The 16,599-nt window shown below is 54.7% G+C and overlaps 1 protein-coding gene across 1 annotated transcript; it reads left to right on the top strand.

Moving 5' to 3' along the window:
- Window positions 1–2,101: 2,101 nt before the first annotated feature.
- LZTS1 (leucine zipper tumor suppressor 1) lies at window positions 2,102–6,504 on the top strand. Its single transcript, XM_024761372.1, has 3 exons — window positions 2,102–2,446; window positions 3,647–4,438; window positions 5,866–6,504. Exons 1-3 carry the CDS (start codon window positions 2,102–2,104, stop codon window positions 6,502–6,504), a joined length of 1,776 nt encoding a protein of 591 aa, XP_024617140.1.
- The last annotated feature ends 10,095 nt before the right edge of the window (window positions 6,505–16,599 follow it).

Here is a 16,599-nt window from a genome sequence, read left to right as displayed (position 1 = left end):
GGGTAATTTACAGCATAATAAAGAATGCAGGGTTCCTTCTGCATTTCCTATTTTATTAAACTTGTAGTCCCCCCATTTAATTGGATCATCTGTCTTTTGACTGACTGAGAAATACCCCTTCCCAATGCATGACAGCCACACAGCCTTTCCGAGCTCTGAAAATCACGTGACCTACGCTTCGTGATTTGCCTGTGTCTGCGAGAGTGCCCGCGTTGCCTTCCAGTGCGTTCCTCTGTCTGGTGACTGGCAAGGTCGTTGTTACTGTTTTCAGCTTTGATTATAAGATGCAGTCCTATTACTTTAAAAGAATTTTTTAAGTGTCTGTGAAACTGAAGGTTAAAGATGTGAAAGTGTTTACCTCCTGAGTCATAGCTGGCAGGGAGCATAACTGGGAATGCAAGCCAAGTCTATCACGTACTTTTCAGTGTCCACGGTTACAATTATTTCTCCCCTCTCTTACTCCTGAACGCTCTCCAGTCAGGCCTTTCTTCCCGCCACTCCACCAAAACTGCTCTTGACCCACCAGGGTCACTGGTGGCCTCCACATGGCCAAATCCATTGACTGATTCTCAGTCACCATCTTATTTCAGCAGCACTTGACACCATCCTCATCCTTGCCTTTTGTGGGTCTTCTGCATCTCTCTCACAGCCTTCTCAGTGTCTCTTCCTCATTCCCCATCACCTTCCTGGCCTCCGTGAACCAGTCCTCACATTTCTCTTGTCTTCCTGCCTTTGCTTTTTCATCTAGTCTCAAACCTGGCTTCTCTGCACAAACGCCTTGTACATGGAAATCTGCAGCTTCCCCCGCTCCACAGCCATCCTGTTCCCTACTGCACATCACTCCTTGGATGTCTAATGGGCTTTGCAAACTTAATGTCTTAAACCAAACTCCTATTTTCCACCCTGACTTCATCCCAGACGGGCTCCTTTTGTGGTCTTTTGCATCTCAATAAATGGCAACTTACTTTTTCTAGTTGCTTAGACAAAATTATTGGAGTCATCCTAGACTCCACTCTTTAACTCCCTGCAGCCAATCTTTTAACTAATCCTATCAGCTCAACCTCACAATTACATCTAAAATTGAATCCATAAGTACCGTCCTTGGCCCAGCCATGTGAGTCCCTCATCTGCCCTAACTGGCCCACCACTTTCCACCCAGTCCCTTCAATGGTCTCTTCTCCATTCAGCAACCAGGGTGACCCTCCACAGCCGAAGTCAGATCAGGTTGTCCGCTGCTTAAAGCCATCTGGGGGCTCCTCAGCTCATCAGACTAAAAGCCAAAGCCCTTATGGCCAGCCAGGTTCTCTGTTGCCTGACACCTGCTAGCTCTCCGACGTCTACATCCCCTGTGCCCCCCTTGCCAACCACCCTCCAGCCAGACTGGTCTCCTTGCTGATCTCACAAATGCCCATCATACTCCACACAGGAACTCAGGGCTTTGCCCTTGGGGCTGCCCCTGAGCTTCTTCCTTCTCCTCCCAGATCTCCATGTGTCTTGCTCCCTCGTTTTCTTGAGGTCTCTCCAAGTGATACTCAACAGAGAGGCCTCCCTCGTACTCTCTGCATAAAATAACCACCTCCCGGAATGCCATCCCATTCACTCTGCTTTATTTTCCCCGTAGCACCTAGATCACTTGAGGTCGGACACATTGATCTGTTTGTGGCCAGTCCACACTAGGCTACACACAGGCCCCATGAGTGCAGGGACTGTGACTGTTCTAGTCACCTCTGCATCCCAGTGCTGAGAACAGGGCCTTCCCGATGTAGCTCCCAATGGACGTTTGCTAAAGTAGAGGACAAAGGAAGAACGAGATAACAGAGACAATAACAGAGACAGGGCTGAGCTTCTGTTAGGAGAAACATGCATTTCTCTTTTGCCCAGATCTCACGGTCAGAATGCCTCCTCTGTAAGTCACCGGCAGGGACTGTGCAGTGACCGGCCCCATCCCAGGCTGATTCCCGCTTGTGTCTCCTTCCAGGTCTTGGCTCTCCCGGGCTCTGTGAGGCTTCTGCTATGACCGCAGCCTCTTGGCGGAGCCAGGACTGCCACAGCCACGCCAGGTGCCCCGCTCTGCCCTGCCTGTCCCTGACCCCGCGTCACCATGGGCAGCGTCAGCAGCCTGATCTCCGGCCACGGCTTCCACAGTAAGCACTGCCGGGCCTCCCAGTACAAGCTGCGCAAGTCCTCCCACCTCAAGAAGCTCAATCGGTATTCAGACGGCCTGCTGAGATTTGGCTTCTCCCAGGACTCGGGTCATGGCAAGTCCAGCTCCAAAATGGGCAAGAGTGAAGACTTCTTCTATATCAAGGTCAGCCAGAAGGCCCGGGGCTCCCACCGCCCCGATTACACTGCACTGTCCAGTGGGGACCTAGGGGGCCAGGCCGGGGTGGACTTTGGCCCGTCCACCCCACCCAAGCTCATGCCCTTCTCCAACCAGCTGGAAATGGTAAGCGGGGTCTCTGGTGTGGGTGGCTGGGTTGGAAAGGCAGGAGAGAGGCCTGGGGCCGGGAGGGGTGGCGGTGGAGGTCTAAACGCATACATCTCCAAGAGGCTGAGTGATGCAGAGAGGGCAGGAGTGCTCAGCCACAGCAGAGAGCAAGGTTGGACAAAGGAATGGGCACGTCGGTCAGTCCTCTGATGCAGAAGTCCTGGGTGAGCTTTCAGCAGAGAGCAAAGGGGAAATGAAAGCCTTCCTGAGCTCTGCTGGGCTGTAACTCAGGATTGCCAAGGTAGGACGGACAGCAACATTTTCAAGCGCATGGGAAAGAGAGGGGGCTCGCTGAGCGTGTGGAGGAACAGGTAGAGAGGGCACTTGGAGAGAGCTGGCAGCTTCTCTCCTTAGACGATTCATGGAGGTGGGCTTTCCCCTCCTTTTCTGCTCTGGTTGGGCAGCTTCTCCAGCTCAAGCTGGCCCCAAAGCATCTTTGACCGGTTAAGGCCTGTGGGTTTGTTCTCATCCTCAGTCTAGCAGGGATGAGGGCAAAGAGTCCCACGTACTCAGAAGTCCAGCCCTCATGCTGGCTCAAGCTCTCATGGGTCCCGCCAGTGGACACTGAAAACATTGTTCCTATTCAGTGCCCTGGCCTCACCTGGGAAGATGAATCTTTGGCGTTGATGTGCTAGGAAATGGCCCCATATGTTTGCATAGAGCTTTAAGTTTTTGAAAGTAAAGAGCCTGTGAACTGTGAAGTCCTCTAATAATGAAAATGACGGCTTTAGGGAAAGGATGATTATTTCAAGCCATTCCCCCAACCTCCGGGGCAGGTCACGGCCACTGTTCCAGCTCCTGGCTGACTGCAAGGGGCAAGGACACACGTCCAGTGTCCTTACATGCACCACACAGAGCCCCAGAGCCCTGGCACGGTGAATCTAAGAGTCGTTTGGTATCTTGGGGTGGAAGGTGGGTCAAGATGGTGACAGGTTTGTAGTTCACAATACAGAGTGCCTCATGACCCTTCAGGACGTCCCCAGGCACAGAGGAATTTCTCCTCCTCGGGAGAGATTCACCACCTTTGGCTCCTTCAGAGCAACAGGTGAGGTCACCTATGGCTCCCGACCAGGAAGGTGACACGTGGCCGGCACGCCTACCCGGCTGGGGGTGCATCAGGGGAAGACACGGGCTCCATATGCCTGTTTTCCTCCCCAGGACTTGGAGAAGGGTGCCGTGAGACCCACGGCCTTCAAGCCGGTGCTGCCACGGTCGGGCGCCATCCTCCACTCGTCCCCCGAGAGTGCCAGCCACCAGCTGCACCCCGCGCCTCCAGACAAGCCCGAGGAGCAGGGGCTGAAGCCCGGCCTGTGCTCCGGGGCGCTGTCTGACTCCGGCCGGAACTCCATGTCCAGCCTGCCTACTCACAGCACCACCAGCAGCTACCAGCTGGACCCACTGGTCACACCGGTGGGGCCCGCCAGCCGCTTTGGGGGCTCAGCCCACAACATCACTCAGGGCGTCCTCCTCCAGGACAGCAACATGATGAGCCTGAAGGCCCTGTCTTTCTCCGATGGGGGCAGCAAGCTGGCCCACCCGAGCAGGGCGGACAAGGGCTCCATCCGTTCCCCCATCTCCACGGACCAGTGCACCGTCCAGGACCTGGAGCAGAAACTGCTGGAGAGGGAGGGTGAGCTCCAGAAGCTGCACCGCAGCTTTGAGGAGAAGGGGCTGGCCGCCAGCCAGGCCTACGAGGAGCGACCGCGGCGCTGCAAGGACGAGCCAGAGGGGCTGGAGCCCAAGAGCAAGCTGAAGCCCGCGGCACAGAAGAGCCAGCGCGCCCAGCAGGTGCTGCACCTGCAGGTGCTCCAACTCCAGCAGGAGAAGCGGCAGCTGCGGCAGGAGCTCGAGAGCCTCATGAAGGAGCAGGACCTGCTGGAGACCAAGCTCAGGTCCTATGAGAAGGAGAAGACCAGCTTCGTCCCCGCACTGGAGGAGACGCAGTGGGAGGTGAGGATGTGGGCGTGGGTGGGCAGGGCTTCGGTGCCAGCGTCCCCCACCCCCCAGCCTTCTCCAGGTCTCCTCCAGGCTCTAGGCAATGGGAGGGGGGAACACAACTGCCCGGGGAAACTGGGCTGAAGTACCCGTTTCATGACCCAAATAAGGGGCTCCGTGGTAAACCAAGTTGGGGGTACTCTTAGCCCGGGCTTCCTCCTCTCCCCACCCCGGTGCCTCGTGGCCAGAATTGAACTTACTAACCGAGTCGTCGGCTGAGAAGCTGGAGCGAGAGAGCCGAGTCCCAGCTGGGCTGTCTCAGGGCCGACTCACTGCATCTGCTCACAGAGGCCCAGGAGGACCACAGACCATCCTGAATTCATGCTGGCCCCAGAGCCACGAGAGAGCACAGTTATCATCTGCGACTTTTGAGGCAAGGGACTCCACCCATTGGTAGGAGTGGCCGCACCTGTGCAGGTCTCAGGGACAGAATTCCTCACAGAAGTGCGAGTGGGGCTTCTCTTTGGTGGGCTGAGATGGAAACGTAGGACAGGAAGAAAGGGGCTCACGTACACATACACCCACTCAGGCACACCTGCAAGTGAAGCACCTGGGCCTGGCCTTGCTGGAGAACAGCCTAACCCCTCATCCTGCTCTCTTTTCTCACCTGAGAGGTGGTGCGGGGGACCGGGAGGGGGTGTGCACGGCATTCACCCCAAAGACTCCTGCGCTGGGGAGGGGCTGAGGGCTCCTTGGGTCTGGTTAGACCAGCATCATCCCCCGAGGTCGAGGTGACACACCCTTGGCCACACAGCATCTGTTTGCACTGAGCTGCCTGTACTCATCCTGGAAATTAGAGCAACAGGTGTTATCAGGGGTAGAAGGAAAGGATCCTTTCGGTGGAAGTGACGGATGGAGGCACCAGACGGGTGGGAAGGGAGTGTCACTTTCTGTTTGCCGGGTTTCCCGAAGAGGACAGGACCTTAGCCATGGAACCACTCCCTCTCCTCTTTCCCGTCAGTGTTGGCACAGCAGACCCTACCCCAGCCGTGGTTTCTCAGCCAGGACTTGGGACACTTCAGGGCATGTCAGAGGCATAAGCCAGTGCTGGCTTCACAACACATCCATCCTTGTTTGTCTAATCCGGAACCAAGCTGGACATTGCTGTGACCTCACTCCCAGGTTATCCAGTCAGGCTGTACGGTAAAACAATAAATCAAATAAAATAAAAAACATTCACAATAACACAGAAATACATTGCAAACATATTTATAATAATAACTCACAGAGCGGTTATTAATGCCAGGCCCTAGGTTCTTTCATTTCATCTTTACAACAACCCTAAGAAATCGGTACTGATCCTCAGTTTACAAGTAAGGACACCACACCCAGGTGCCACCTCTCACCCCTTGGCTCTCTGTCTCGTCCCCGCCCCGCGGCAGGTGTGCCAGAAGTCTGGCGAGATCTCTCTCCTGAAGCAGCAGCTGAAGGAGTCCCAGACGGAGATCAACGCTAAGGCCGGCGAGATCCTCAACCTGAAGGCGCAGCTGAAGGATACGCGGGGCAGGCTGGAGGGCCTGGAGCTGAAGACGCAGGACCTGGAGAGCGCGCTGCGCACCAAGGGCCTGGAGCTGGAGGTCTGCGAGAACGAGCTGCAGCGCAAGAAGAATGAGGCGGAGCTCCTGCGGGAGAAGGTGAACCTGCTGGAGCTTCAGGCCCAGGCCGCCCTGACGCGGGGCCGGGACACGGCCGCCCTGGGGCCTGCTTCCACCGAGGACGTGCCCGCCCTGCAGCGGGAGCTGGAACGGCTGCGGGCCGAGCTCAGGGAGGAGCGGCAGGGCCACGACCAAATGTCCTCAGGCTTCCAGCATGAGCGGCTGCTATGGAAGGAGGAGAAGGAGAAGGTGATCCAGTACCAGAAGCAGCTGCAGCAGAGCTACCTGGCCATGTACCAGCGGAACCAGCGCCTGGAAAAGACGCTGCAGCAGCTGGCCCGCGCGGATGGTGCAGGGGAGCCCTTTGAGATTGACCTCCAAGGGGCTGACATCCCTTATGAGGACATTATTGCCACCGAGATCTGAGGGGCCTCCTGGGAGGGAGCCGGGGACCTGGCATTGGGAGACAGGGGCACTGAGCCCATGAGTGGGGGTTCCCCTCCCCATCTCCCCTGCTCAGGCCTCTGAGAGAAGCACAGACCTCGAGGGGAGGGGGGGAGGGGAGGGGCTGCTACACGGCCTCACCCCGCCTTTCCCACATTCCAATGCTTCGCATCCCTGCAGCCTGCCAGACCTCTAGCTTTGCCAAGAGATGAGTCCCCGGATCTCCATCATTTGGTTAAGGGCTCCCTAAACCTTGGCCTTTGTTCAAACTACTTAGAGATACGCTCTCCCCGCGAGGGTGGTGACTACCATGAAGGCCAGTGGCCTCCCCAGGACGGAAGCTCCCTTCCACCTCTCTTCCCACACTTCGCCCCCCTGCCCCCCTGGCCCCCAGCACATCTGGATGCCTTGGGAATAGAACACAAGCATTGATGACCAGAAGCTTTGGAATCTGACCTGGTCGTAACCTGAGCTATCTTCCCCTGGCCACGGAGGGGTAGGGGTTGGAGTGAGGTGTGGAGAACGTGACTTCTCAACATCAGAGCTTCCCGACGCTGGCAGGCCACAGAAAGGAGGGGAGAGCTGGGCCAGCCCAGGATTATCTAGACTCAGCAAGACCCAGAGTGGGCCAGAGAGAGAAGCTAGGTAGTAATGGCCAGACCCTGTTGGCCCTGCTGACCAGAAATGAGCAGCCTCTGGGTGGCTGGTGGCCTTTGACCTCTGTGACTGCTCTTCTTAAAGCCATAGACCCGAGACCCCGGGGTGGGTGCTGGGAGGGAAAGATTGAGGACGTCCTTGTCCCTCACACAGGGAGGGTGTGACTTCGAGCTGTTCCCAGGGAAGCCTCCAGATCTTTCATCATGGGACCAGAGGTAGGGATTCCCCCACCTGCTTCGAGTTGGCCAGCAGCTACCCTGAGCTGCTTTTCTTTCCCAAGAACCAAGCCTTTGCTTGGATCCAGAATAACCTGTGTCCCCTGAGATGGCGCAGGGTCGTCTGGGCTGGGCATTCCCCCCTTCACCTGCAGCTCCCTCCCACTGCCTGCCGTTCCCCTTCTCACCTCCAGGGCTAAGTGCAGAGTCTGTACAGGTCAGGGGGGGGCCCCAGAGTGCCAGTGGCCAAAGAGAGTAAGAGGTGCCAACACAGCCTCCGAACAGCCCCGGGGGGTACCAGCTGGCCCTCTCCACCTGCAGCCCCACCTGAGCCCCGAAGTCAAGGACCCAGGCCCTGCAGGAGGCTGGGCTTCCCTTCTGAAGATGTGCAGAGAAAAGGTGGTTCCTCAGTTGCTTAGTTCAGGGAATTTTCTTCTTCTTTTTCCTTTCTTGTCTTTGCGGAAGCAAGCCCGATCTCGCAGGCAGCCAGGCTGTTCCACGTTCTATTTTTGCCTCTAGCCGCAGCTGCTGTTCTTGGGACAGCCAGCCGTCGCCGGATTCCTGGGCCTCACTCCTGCATGCTGAGAGGGGTTCACTGAGGCAGGAGGGACCAGGATGTCTGGGTAGTCAGCAGTCCCAGACCGGTGCCCCCAGTTCTGTCCCCGACTGCTGGCCCTTCCAGCCCTGGGGTGGGAGTGAGAAGCTGCTTCTCCTGCTGTCCCCCCATCCTTCCAGGGCCACCATTCCTTCCCTGAGTCTGGGCTGAGGGCAGGGCCACCTTCCCTGCTGCTGGCTCTGCCTTCGAATCCCTGCGTTAAGCTGTGCCTGTCCTGCCTTCAGGTAACAGAGGAGGTTTTCTGGAATTTCAAGCCGTTACTCTTAGTCTTAGGCTAGATTTAAACCTGGAATCGACAGGCCCAGAGCCCTCTCCCTGCCTGGGGGGCCAGTCCCCTCCACTGGGCACATGCAAACCCCCAAGTCAAAGATGTCCGTCCCCATGTGCCACGGCCCTTGGTCCCTCCATCTCCACCAGCCTGTGCCTTGTTTGAGACTGCCACACGGGATAGAGAAAGGGGCTGCTGCCCCTCCCCAGGCTGGAGGACCCCTCCCTCCACAAAGAACAGCCAAAAGCCTGTCGCTGTGCCCTCAAGACCACGCTGTGAAGAGGTGGGTGCTAAGCCCGGGGAAGGGGGCCAAGGGGCTCCACTGCGGTGTGACCGTGCCCTGCACCCCGCATCCCCGCCCCAGGCCAACTCGCGGAGCCCTCCCTGGGCTGCCACCAGCCCAAGACCGCAGGGTGGTCCACGGTGGCACCGGTCGCACCAGAGTGCGAGTGTTGTGTAATATAGCGACCTCACTGCCGTGTGGTTTCCCTTCCCTTCCCTGTGCAAAAAGCTCCCTGCTATTTCTGGACCTTGCCCCACCTAGTCTCTCTGGAAGGAGGCTCTGAGCTGCAGAGGCTGAGCGGGGACGGGGAAAGTCAACCCCGGGGCCGGTGGGAGCTCGCTGCCCCTCCCTCTGAGCACGGCTGCTGACACACCTGCTCGCAGGGTCAGAGCCGCAGGGTCACCCCTGCTGCTCCCCACAGGGTGATGAAATGCTCCGCTGTCTGCAGCAAGACAGCGACACCGGCATCACCTCACCAAGTGGGGACTCTGCCTCTGGGCCTCAGAGTGACCGGACTCTCAATGCGGCGCCCACCCTGGGTTTCTCCTCTGGCCTCTGTATTCGGGTAACCCCTGCCGAGCACGCCCCACCCCCAAGGGCACTGAGCTCCGTGGGGACTAGGAGGGGGATAGCTCTCCCCTCAGAAGCACCTGATGAGCCTCTGCCCCTGCTCTCGCCCCGGCCCAGGCTGGGCCATCTCTTGGGGGAGAGGAATCCCAGGGAGAAGGCAGGCTGGGCTGTTGGAACGGCAGCTGCTGTGGCAGGAGGCCGTGCACCTGTGCCCTCGGATGCGCTGCCCTCCTTACCCCTTCTGTGGAGCCCCGGGCCGGGCTGGCTGTGGACGGACTGGCGTTTGGAAGAATATGTATGGAGTTCTTTTTCTCTTGGTCGGGTCTTGTTTGGTTTGCTCTGCTTTTCACAGCTTTGAGTTATCTTATTTTTGATGCCCCCTTTTGGCCATGTAAACTATTTCTGGTAATTTTATGTTTTTATTTATGAATAAAGAATGCCATTTCTCATGCCCTCCCCAACAGCCCTCCTTCCCCTGGCTGTGGTGCGGCAGCTCCCCGGGGCCTTTGCACTTGGAATAAGAAAGGTGATGTCCCTTCCCATCAGTGAAGGAGCGGGGGGACAGCCTTGATGAGGGCTGTGTTGGCTGGTAGGAAAGTAGGGGCCTTAATATTAGATAGACCTCCAGCTGGTCCCTACCCCTCACCAACCCTGTGACCTTATCTGTGACCAGGCCCTGGGCAGACCCTGGGGAGGAGGGGAGAGAAGACCAAGGGCCATGGTCCCCTGCAAAGGCCGAGAGTTCTCCAACAGAGACCCCCTAACCCCAGCTGCAAGCTCAGGCCTCCCTGCCTCTCTCATCCAGCTGCTCACCTTACCAACCAACTCCTTGGCCTATTGCGTATGGCCTCTTTGGCAGGAGACCAGGGTGGCTATTGTTACCACCACCCCAGGGCCTCCCAGCTGGGAAGGTGCAGTCACCACAGTGGCCATCTGTCCAGGCTTCTCGGTGCCAACCTGCCTCGTTCACCCCGACAAGCATTCCCTACTGCTCTGGGCCCAGATCTGAGGCTCAGAGGGCTTTTCTACTCAGGTGGCAGGAGACAGAAGGGATGTGTAAAGAGGGAGTTAAAAACACGGGGCAGCCTGTGGAACACACGAAGAATACATGACACAGTGCCTCTGGGTGGGAAATGTCAAGGTCTCCAGGAAGGTGGTGGGGGGCCTTGGTAGCAAGGGTGGGACATAAAAGGGGTGGGAAGGAGAGGAAAGACAAGAAATGTATTCCAGAGCAGGCATTCACACAGCCTTGGTCTCCCTGCCTGTCCGTGCAGGTGACAGGACAGCACAGGAGGCCGGCGAGTTGGGGGATCAGGGTACGGTGAGCCGTCAAAGCCCAAGGAAGGTGAGGCAGCAAGCTGACCAAGCCTGGACAGGAGCGCACATCTGTCTTAATTCCAAGGCCTTAGCATGGGGGCAAAGGGGTCATGTCAGGCCTGGGGTGACACTTCCCCCTTCTCCTGGCCCTGGCCCGAGGCTGGCAGGCTACTTCATTGGTGACACCCACTGGAATATGCCTCTCACGAATCACGCCGCACAGCGAGCGCCCTCCCCTTTAGACCAGGCAGGCCCTGGGACTCACTCACCAATCAAAGTCAGCAGAAGTGATGCTCTGCCAGTCCTAGCCGAAGCTTAGAGGGCAGCCTAAGCTTGGCAGCTTCCCCTTTTATACTCTTGGGGGCCCCGAGCTGCCATGTAAGAAGCTCCTTCAGTCTGCTGGGGTGACCCCATGGCGCTGGAGGGGTCCTGTGTTCCCACCGAGGCTCCAGCTGAGTGACCAGGATCCAGCCAACCTCCACGGAACAGAGATTTGCTTCCCCCCGTTCGGCCCTTCCAGAATCTTGACCAGACCACATTAGATGGCAGTATTTTTAAGCCACCTAATAAACCCAGGGTGATTTATTACGTGACATTGGAAAAGATAACCCAAATGCCCTCTGGCAATCCCCTCACTTGCCACACCAACAAGCCTCTCTCCGTCCATAGGGCTTGGGGTAACAGAAAAGCGGGGTGCCTGGAAAGGGATGGGGTCATGGGAAGACTGCTCCACCAGCAGGAAGGGCAGCAAAGTGGGGGGCAAAGTCTTTCCCCACTCCACTTGCCCTGGAGCGCTGTCAAGGCTGCAAGCCCTCCTTGAGTACCGCCAGCCCCCGTAAACCTGATTATTTTAGAAAAAAATAGAACAAAAGAGAAACTATATATATATATAATATATATATAAAATATATATATTATATATATAATATATATATAGTTTCTCAGGGTTTCTCACGGAGCCATAGACAAACTGTGTGCTGGGCCCATCAGGAGGGAGGTGAACCAGCGATGGTTCCCAAGCAGCCTCTCTGAGTTATATGAGGAAGGTCATGCTTCTCAAGGCCTGAAATATCACCATTACATTTATTCATGTGTGCATGCATGGATCCATTCAACACATATTGACTGAGCTCCTACTCTATGACGAGCCCTGTTCTAGAGACCAGAAATTGTATTGTACAGAGGCGAACAAAAGTGGTCGCTTCTTTCTCCTAATGGAGCTTACGCTCTGGAACTAAACAAACAAATCAAGTGATTTTTGCATTCTGAGAAGTGATATGAAGGAAGTAAACAGGATGATATAGCTGGTAGGGCCTAGGCGGTGCTGTATCTAGAAGGGCGGGGGGAATTGGTTCAGGGACAAAAGGTTAGAAAACCAAAATATCCCCTAATTTCTACATTTAGGGAGACTGTGCCATTGTCCTTTCCTAACTTGAACTCCTTTGCACCCCAAGTTCTCTCTCCTGGAAAACTTACATTCTCTGTGGGGACGGGGTGGGGGGAGTCTCAGCAGAGATTTTCTTGCCAGGTGTCTCACGGCACTGCTGTAACCTCAGCATCTTTCATTATTGCCCCCAAACATCCCCTGCAGCCCTGAGCAGCTTTTTTTTGTTGTTGGTCGCGGGATTTTTTTTCTTTTATTTTTTTATACAGCAGGTTCTTATTAGTCATCCATTTTATACATATCAGTGTACACATGTCAATCTCAATCTCCCAATTCATCACACCACCATACCCACGTCCCGCCGCTTTCCCCCCTTGGTGTCCATAAGTTTGTTCTCTACATCTGTGTCTCAATTTCTGCCCTGCAAACCGGTTCATCTGTACCATTTTTCTAGGTTCCACATATATGCGTTAGTATATGATATTTGTTTTTCTCTTTCTGACTTACTTCGCTGGGTATGACAGTCTCTAGATCCATCCACGTCTCTACAAATGACCCAATTTCGTTCCTTTTTATGGCTGAGTAATATTCCACTGTATATATGTACCACATCTTCTTTACCCATTCGTCTGTCGTTGGGCATTTAGGTTGCTTCCATGACCTGGCTATTGTAAATAGTGCTGCAATGAACACTGGGGTGCATGTGTCTTTCTGAATTATGGTTTTCTCTGGGTATATGCCCAGTAGTGGGATTGCTGAGTCATATGGTAACTCTATTTGTAGTTTTTTAAGGAACCTCCATACTGTTCTCCATAGTGGCTGTATCAATTTACATTCCCACCAACAGTGCATGAGGGTTCCCTTTTCTCCACACCCGCTCCAGCATTTGTTGTTTGTAGATTTTCTGATGATGTTCATTCTAACTGGTGTGAGGTGATACCTCACTGTAGTTTTGATTTGAATTTCTCTAATAATTAGTGATGTTGAGCATCCTTTCATGTGCTTCTTGGCCCTCTGTATGTCTCCTTTGGAGAAATGTCTATTTAGGTCTTCTGCCCATTTTTTGATTGCGTGGCATATGGGATCTTAATTCTCTGACCAGGGATCAAGCCCATGCCCCCTGCAAACGGTGTCTTAACCACTGGACGTCCAGGGAATTCCCAGCCCTGAACAGCCTTTAACCTCACCTTCCTCTCCCTCAAAAACAATTCTGCCCAGCAATTCCTATGAAAACCCTTGAGAAGTCTGAAGCATTAAACATTGTTCTTCCATGTGTAGGACCAAATTTTGCAAAATAGCACAATTCTTACATAGATGATAAAGGTAAAATAGCATCTTTCCACATAACTTGACAGAGAAATGTTCAGCTTTAATTAATTTATATATATATATGTTTGTTTTGGTGGGAGGGGTCTGCCTTGTTGGGTCCCCAAGCAGAAGTTTATCAGCCTACTGTATAATACAGACTGTTTTCCCATGATGTCCCATCAATCTCTCCTTGCACTGGGAGCCATCATTGACCCCACACTCCACCTTTCCATCATCCTATCCAATCAGATCCTAGATTCTCTAGATTCCACTCCTTAAAGCCTTCCCCCTGGGACTTCCCTGCTGGTACAGTGGTTAAGTGTCCGCCTGCCAATGCAGGGGACACAGTTTCTAGCCCCGGTCCGGGAATATCCCACATGCCACGGAGCAACTAAACCCGTGCACCACAACTACTGAGCCCGTGCTCTAGAGCCTGTGAGCCACAACTACTGAGCCCGCGCACCTAGAGCCCATGCTTCGCAGCAAGAGAAGCCACCGCAATGAGAAGCCGCACACCACCACGAACAGTAGCGCCTGCTCTCCACAACTAGAGAAAGCCTGCACACAGCAACGAAGACTCAACGCAGCCAAAAATTAATTAATTGGGAAAAAAAGCGCCTTCTTTTCTTCCAGCATCTATTGGCCCAGCCGAGGTCATCCAGAGAATCACAGAATGCCCAAGACATCTTAGATATCTTCTAATTCCAACCATCTCACTTTTACAGATGTGCAAAAGAGAGACCAGGGAGGAGAGAGGACTTTCTCAAGGTCATGCAGCTGGGGAATGACAGAGCTAGTCACCTTGACAGCTCTCAGATCCCCGCTGGTTTCTTTGCTCCCACTCTGGTCCATTAAATCCATTGACACACAACATTCAGGTTTATCCCCTCAATGCTGCTCCGTCCATGCTCCTCCCTTACCCCAAACCTTCAGGGGCTCCCCTCTAACCTCAGAATAAAGTTCAGTCCCCTTAGCCGGCTTCAAGTCCCTACATTTTATGTTTGCAACACCTATCTCAGCAAACCAGACTCTAACCACAGGTCAAAGCGCGGTCCCTGAAACAGCACAACTAAGATCAACACAATCTCAATAAACACGAAGACATTTCTCATCAGTCGCAATCTTTATGAAAAAAAAAAAACAAACCCACTCTGCTGCCCAGTTCTGTGTTCTACTGTGAAACCAGCCAAGGGGGCCTCAATGGCAAGCATGGCAAGGGGTCAAGTGCAGCCTCAGAGCTAGCTGAGTTCACCTCCAGACTCTACTGCTGCTGAGCTGTTGGATCAGTGACTTAACCTCTCTGTGCTTCAGAGGGTGGTTTCGACAGTTCAGTGAGATGATGCCGATAAAATTTAGATCGAGTGTTGCTATTATTTTTATTACTGCTATCATAATTTATTGTTACCATAATTATTATTATTTATTACTATAATGTCACCGCTTCAAACTGTGATAAACTACAGTGGTGGCCCAGGCTTCGGCAACCTTAGCAAAGCTCCCTGCCTTGGGGAACGGCTGACTTTATTCTGGTCAGCTGTCTCCCTACCACCCCCAGTTTTTCTCCCCAGCTCTCGACTCCAGAAGGCTGGCTTGTCAGGGGAAGCTCCTGGGAGAAAGGACACAGCTGGGGGAAGAAAGGAACAAAGAGGGATTCGCTGGGAGTTGGGGTAGAGGGGCTGGAGCGGGCCTGGGCCTGAGCAAGCCTGTGGCGATGATCAAACCCCCTGTCTGAAGGGAGCCAGTTAGAACCCAGTTCGCTGTCTCTCCCGGCGCAGCCTCTCAGCTCTCACGGCCCCTCCCCTCTTTCCATCCTCACACACGCGTGTACGCACATGTGCCCACCTGCACGCACACAGAGTCCCCACCGCACTCTCCCTTCTGCTCTCCCCACCCCCTACTACGTCAGTTACGGCTAATTTAGAGGTAAGTAGGCTCACGACAGCTTTTGTAACCGATGACAGGCGAGGCAAATTAAATTCCTTGCAACAAAAATAACAGGACTATTTGCCTGCCAGCATCCATCACCTGGTGGCACCCTCCTGGGCTGCGGGCCAAGAGCGAGGCAGCACGTAGCCCGAGGGTTCAAGGCCCAGGGTTCCCTTGGCTTGATTGGTTCTTCCAGGCTGGAAAGTGGGCACAGCAGAGCAGGCCACGGGGTGGCAACTAGCGGGTGCGGTCCACCCCTGGAAGGGAAGTTATCAGTTCCTGGGCTGCGGCTGGATGACTTCCCAAATCCACACTATGTTTACCCTTCAAGCAACCGTGCATTTTATGTGTGAAGAAGCTGTGGCTCGGAGAGACAAGGACCCCCCACTGTGTGAGGCCTGACTGTGGCCACTGCCCAGCCTCTCGCTCTGACAGGAGGCTGCCTCTTCCTTCTACCCTTACGACAGCCCCCAGGTCACTGACAAGCCATAAAAGGCTGTGTTCTGAACTTGTCTTCCCCACCTTCCCACAGGCTGGGAGGCCCCTCTTCCCCTCAAGAAGGCCCTTCCCTCACAGAGTCCTGAAATTCCACTGTTAGCAATGCACGTCCTTGGGCTGAGCTTTCAGAAGTATAGATATCCCGGGACAGGTGACCTCGGAGGAAGTGACTTGGTTTCTGAAGTATTTCCCAAGCTGGAGAAGAGTGAGGTCACGTGAGATTGCTGGGCTCCAGGGTGGGGGGAGCTGGGTGTGGGTACAGCGAGGGAGTTAGCTCATCAAGGTCACCTTGCCTTGGTCCCCCACTCCCGTCTGAGTGCCTCAGGCTCCTGGGGGCCAGCTGACTCCCAGCCTCTGCAAACGCCCGGCTGGGCAGCCTGGAGCTCAGCCTGCTCCGGTCCCCACTTTGGTCACCACCAGATGGGAGGAGAGGGCCGCCCACCCAGAGGTCAGCCTGGAAGGAACCTCAGGACCATCCATCCAAGACTTTGATGTACACACAGGGAGTCCGAGGGAGCCAGGCCCATCCGAGGAAATAAGAAACGGGGGGGATCTGAGCACCTTTGCCCACAGTCCAGCCCCGCCAGCCTCCTGCACCAGCCTCCCTGGCCTGGCCCCTGTGCAAGCAAATGCTTTCCAGGGAAATTCTGGCTCTGGCTCCCAGCTGGCTGGGCCTCAAAGACTATACTTAGAAAGCGGGAGGGGCCACAGCGATGCCAACCTGCCAGCTCCCAGCGAGAGCTGGCATCACAGAAGGACACAGCTACGGGAAAACCTAAGTAAAATCTCCCCAGCCCAAAGCCTGTTTTTCCCAATCTGGTTCCCACCTCCCTCCTCCTGCTTCCTGAGCCCGATAAAAGAAGACCGTTCTCAGGCTCAATTTCACACTGCCATCTTTCAAATATCTTAGTTTCATAGGGTATTTCTACCTACAGATTCCCAAAGGGCATAACTCTATCAGAAAAGGAAAAAGCCTATTAAGTTAATTAACTTTTCTTACACACACACACACACACAGACACACACACACACACA

The sequence above is a fragment of the Neophocaena asiaeorientalis genome, unplaced genomic scaffold (assembly GCF_003031525.2).
Source record: "Neophocaena asiaeorientalis asiaeorientalis breed wild unplaced genomic scaffold, Neophocaena_asiaeorientalis_V1.1 scaffold377, whole genome shotgun sequence".
Lineage (NCBI taxonomy): Eukaryota > Metazoa > Chordata > Mammalia > Artiodactyla > Phocoenidae > Neophocaena > Neophocaena asiaeorientalis.
The sequence above is the reverse complement of the archived record's forward strand: the minus strand, read 5'-3'. Positions and strand labels throughout refer to the sequence as shown.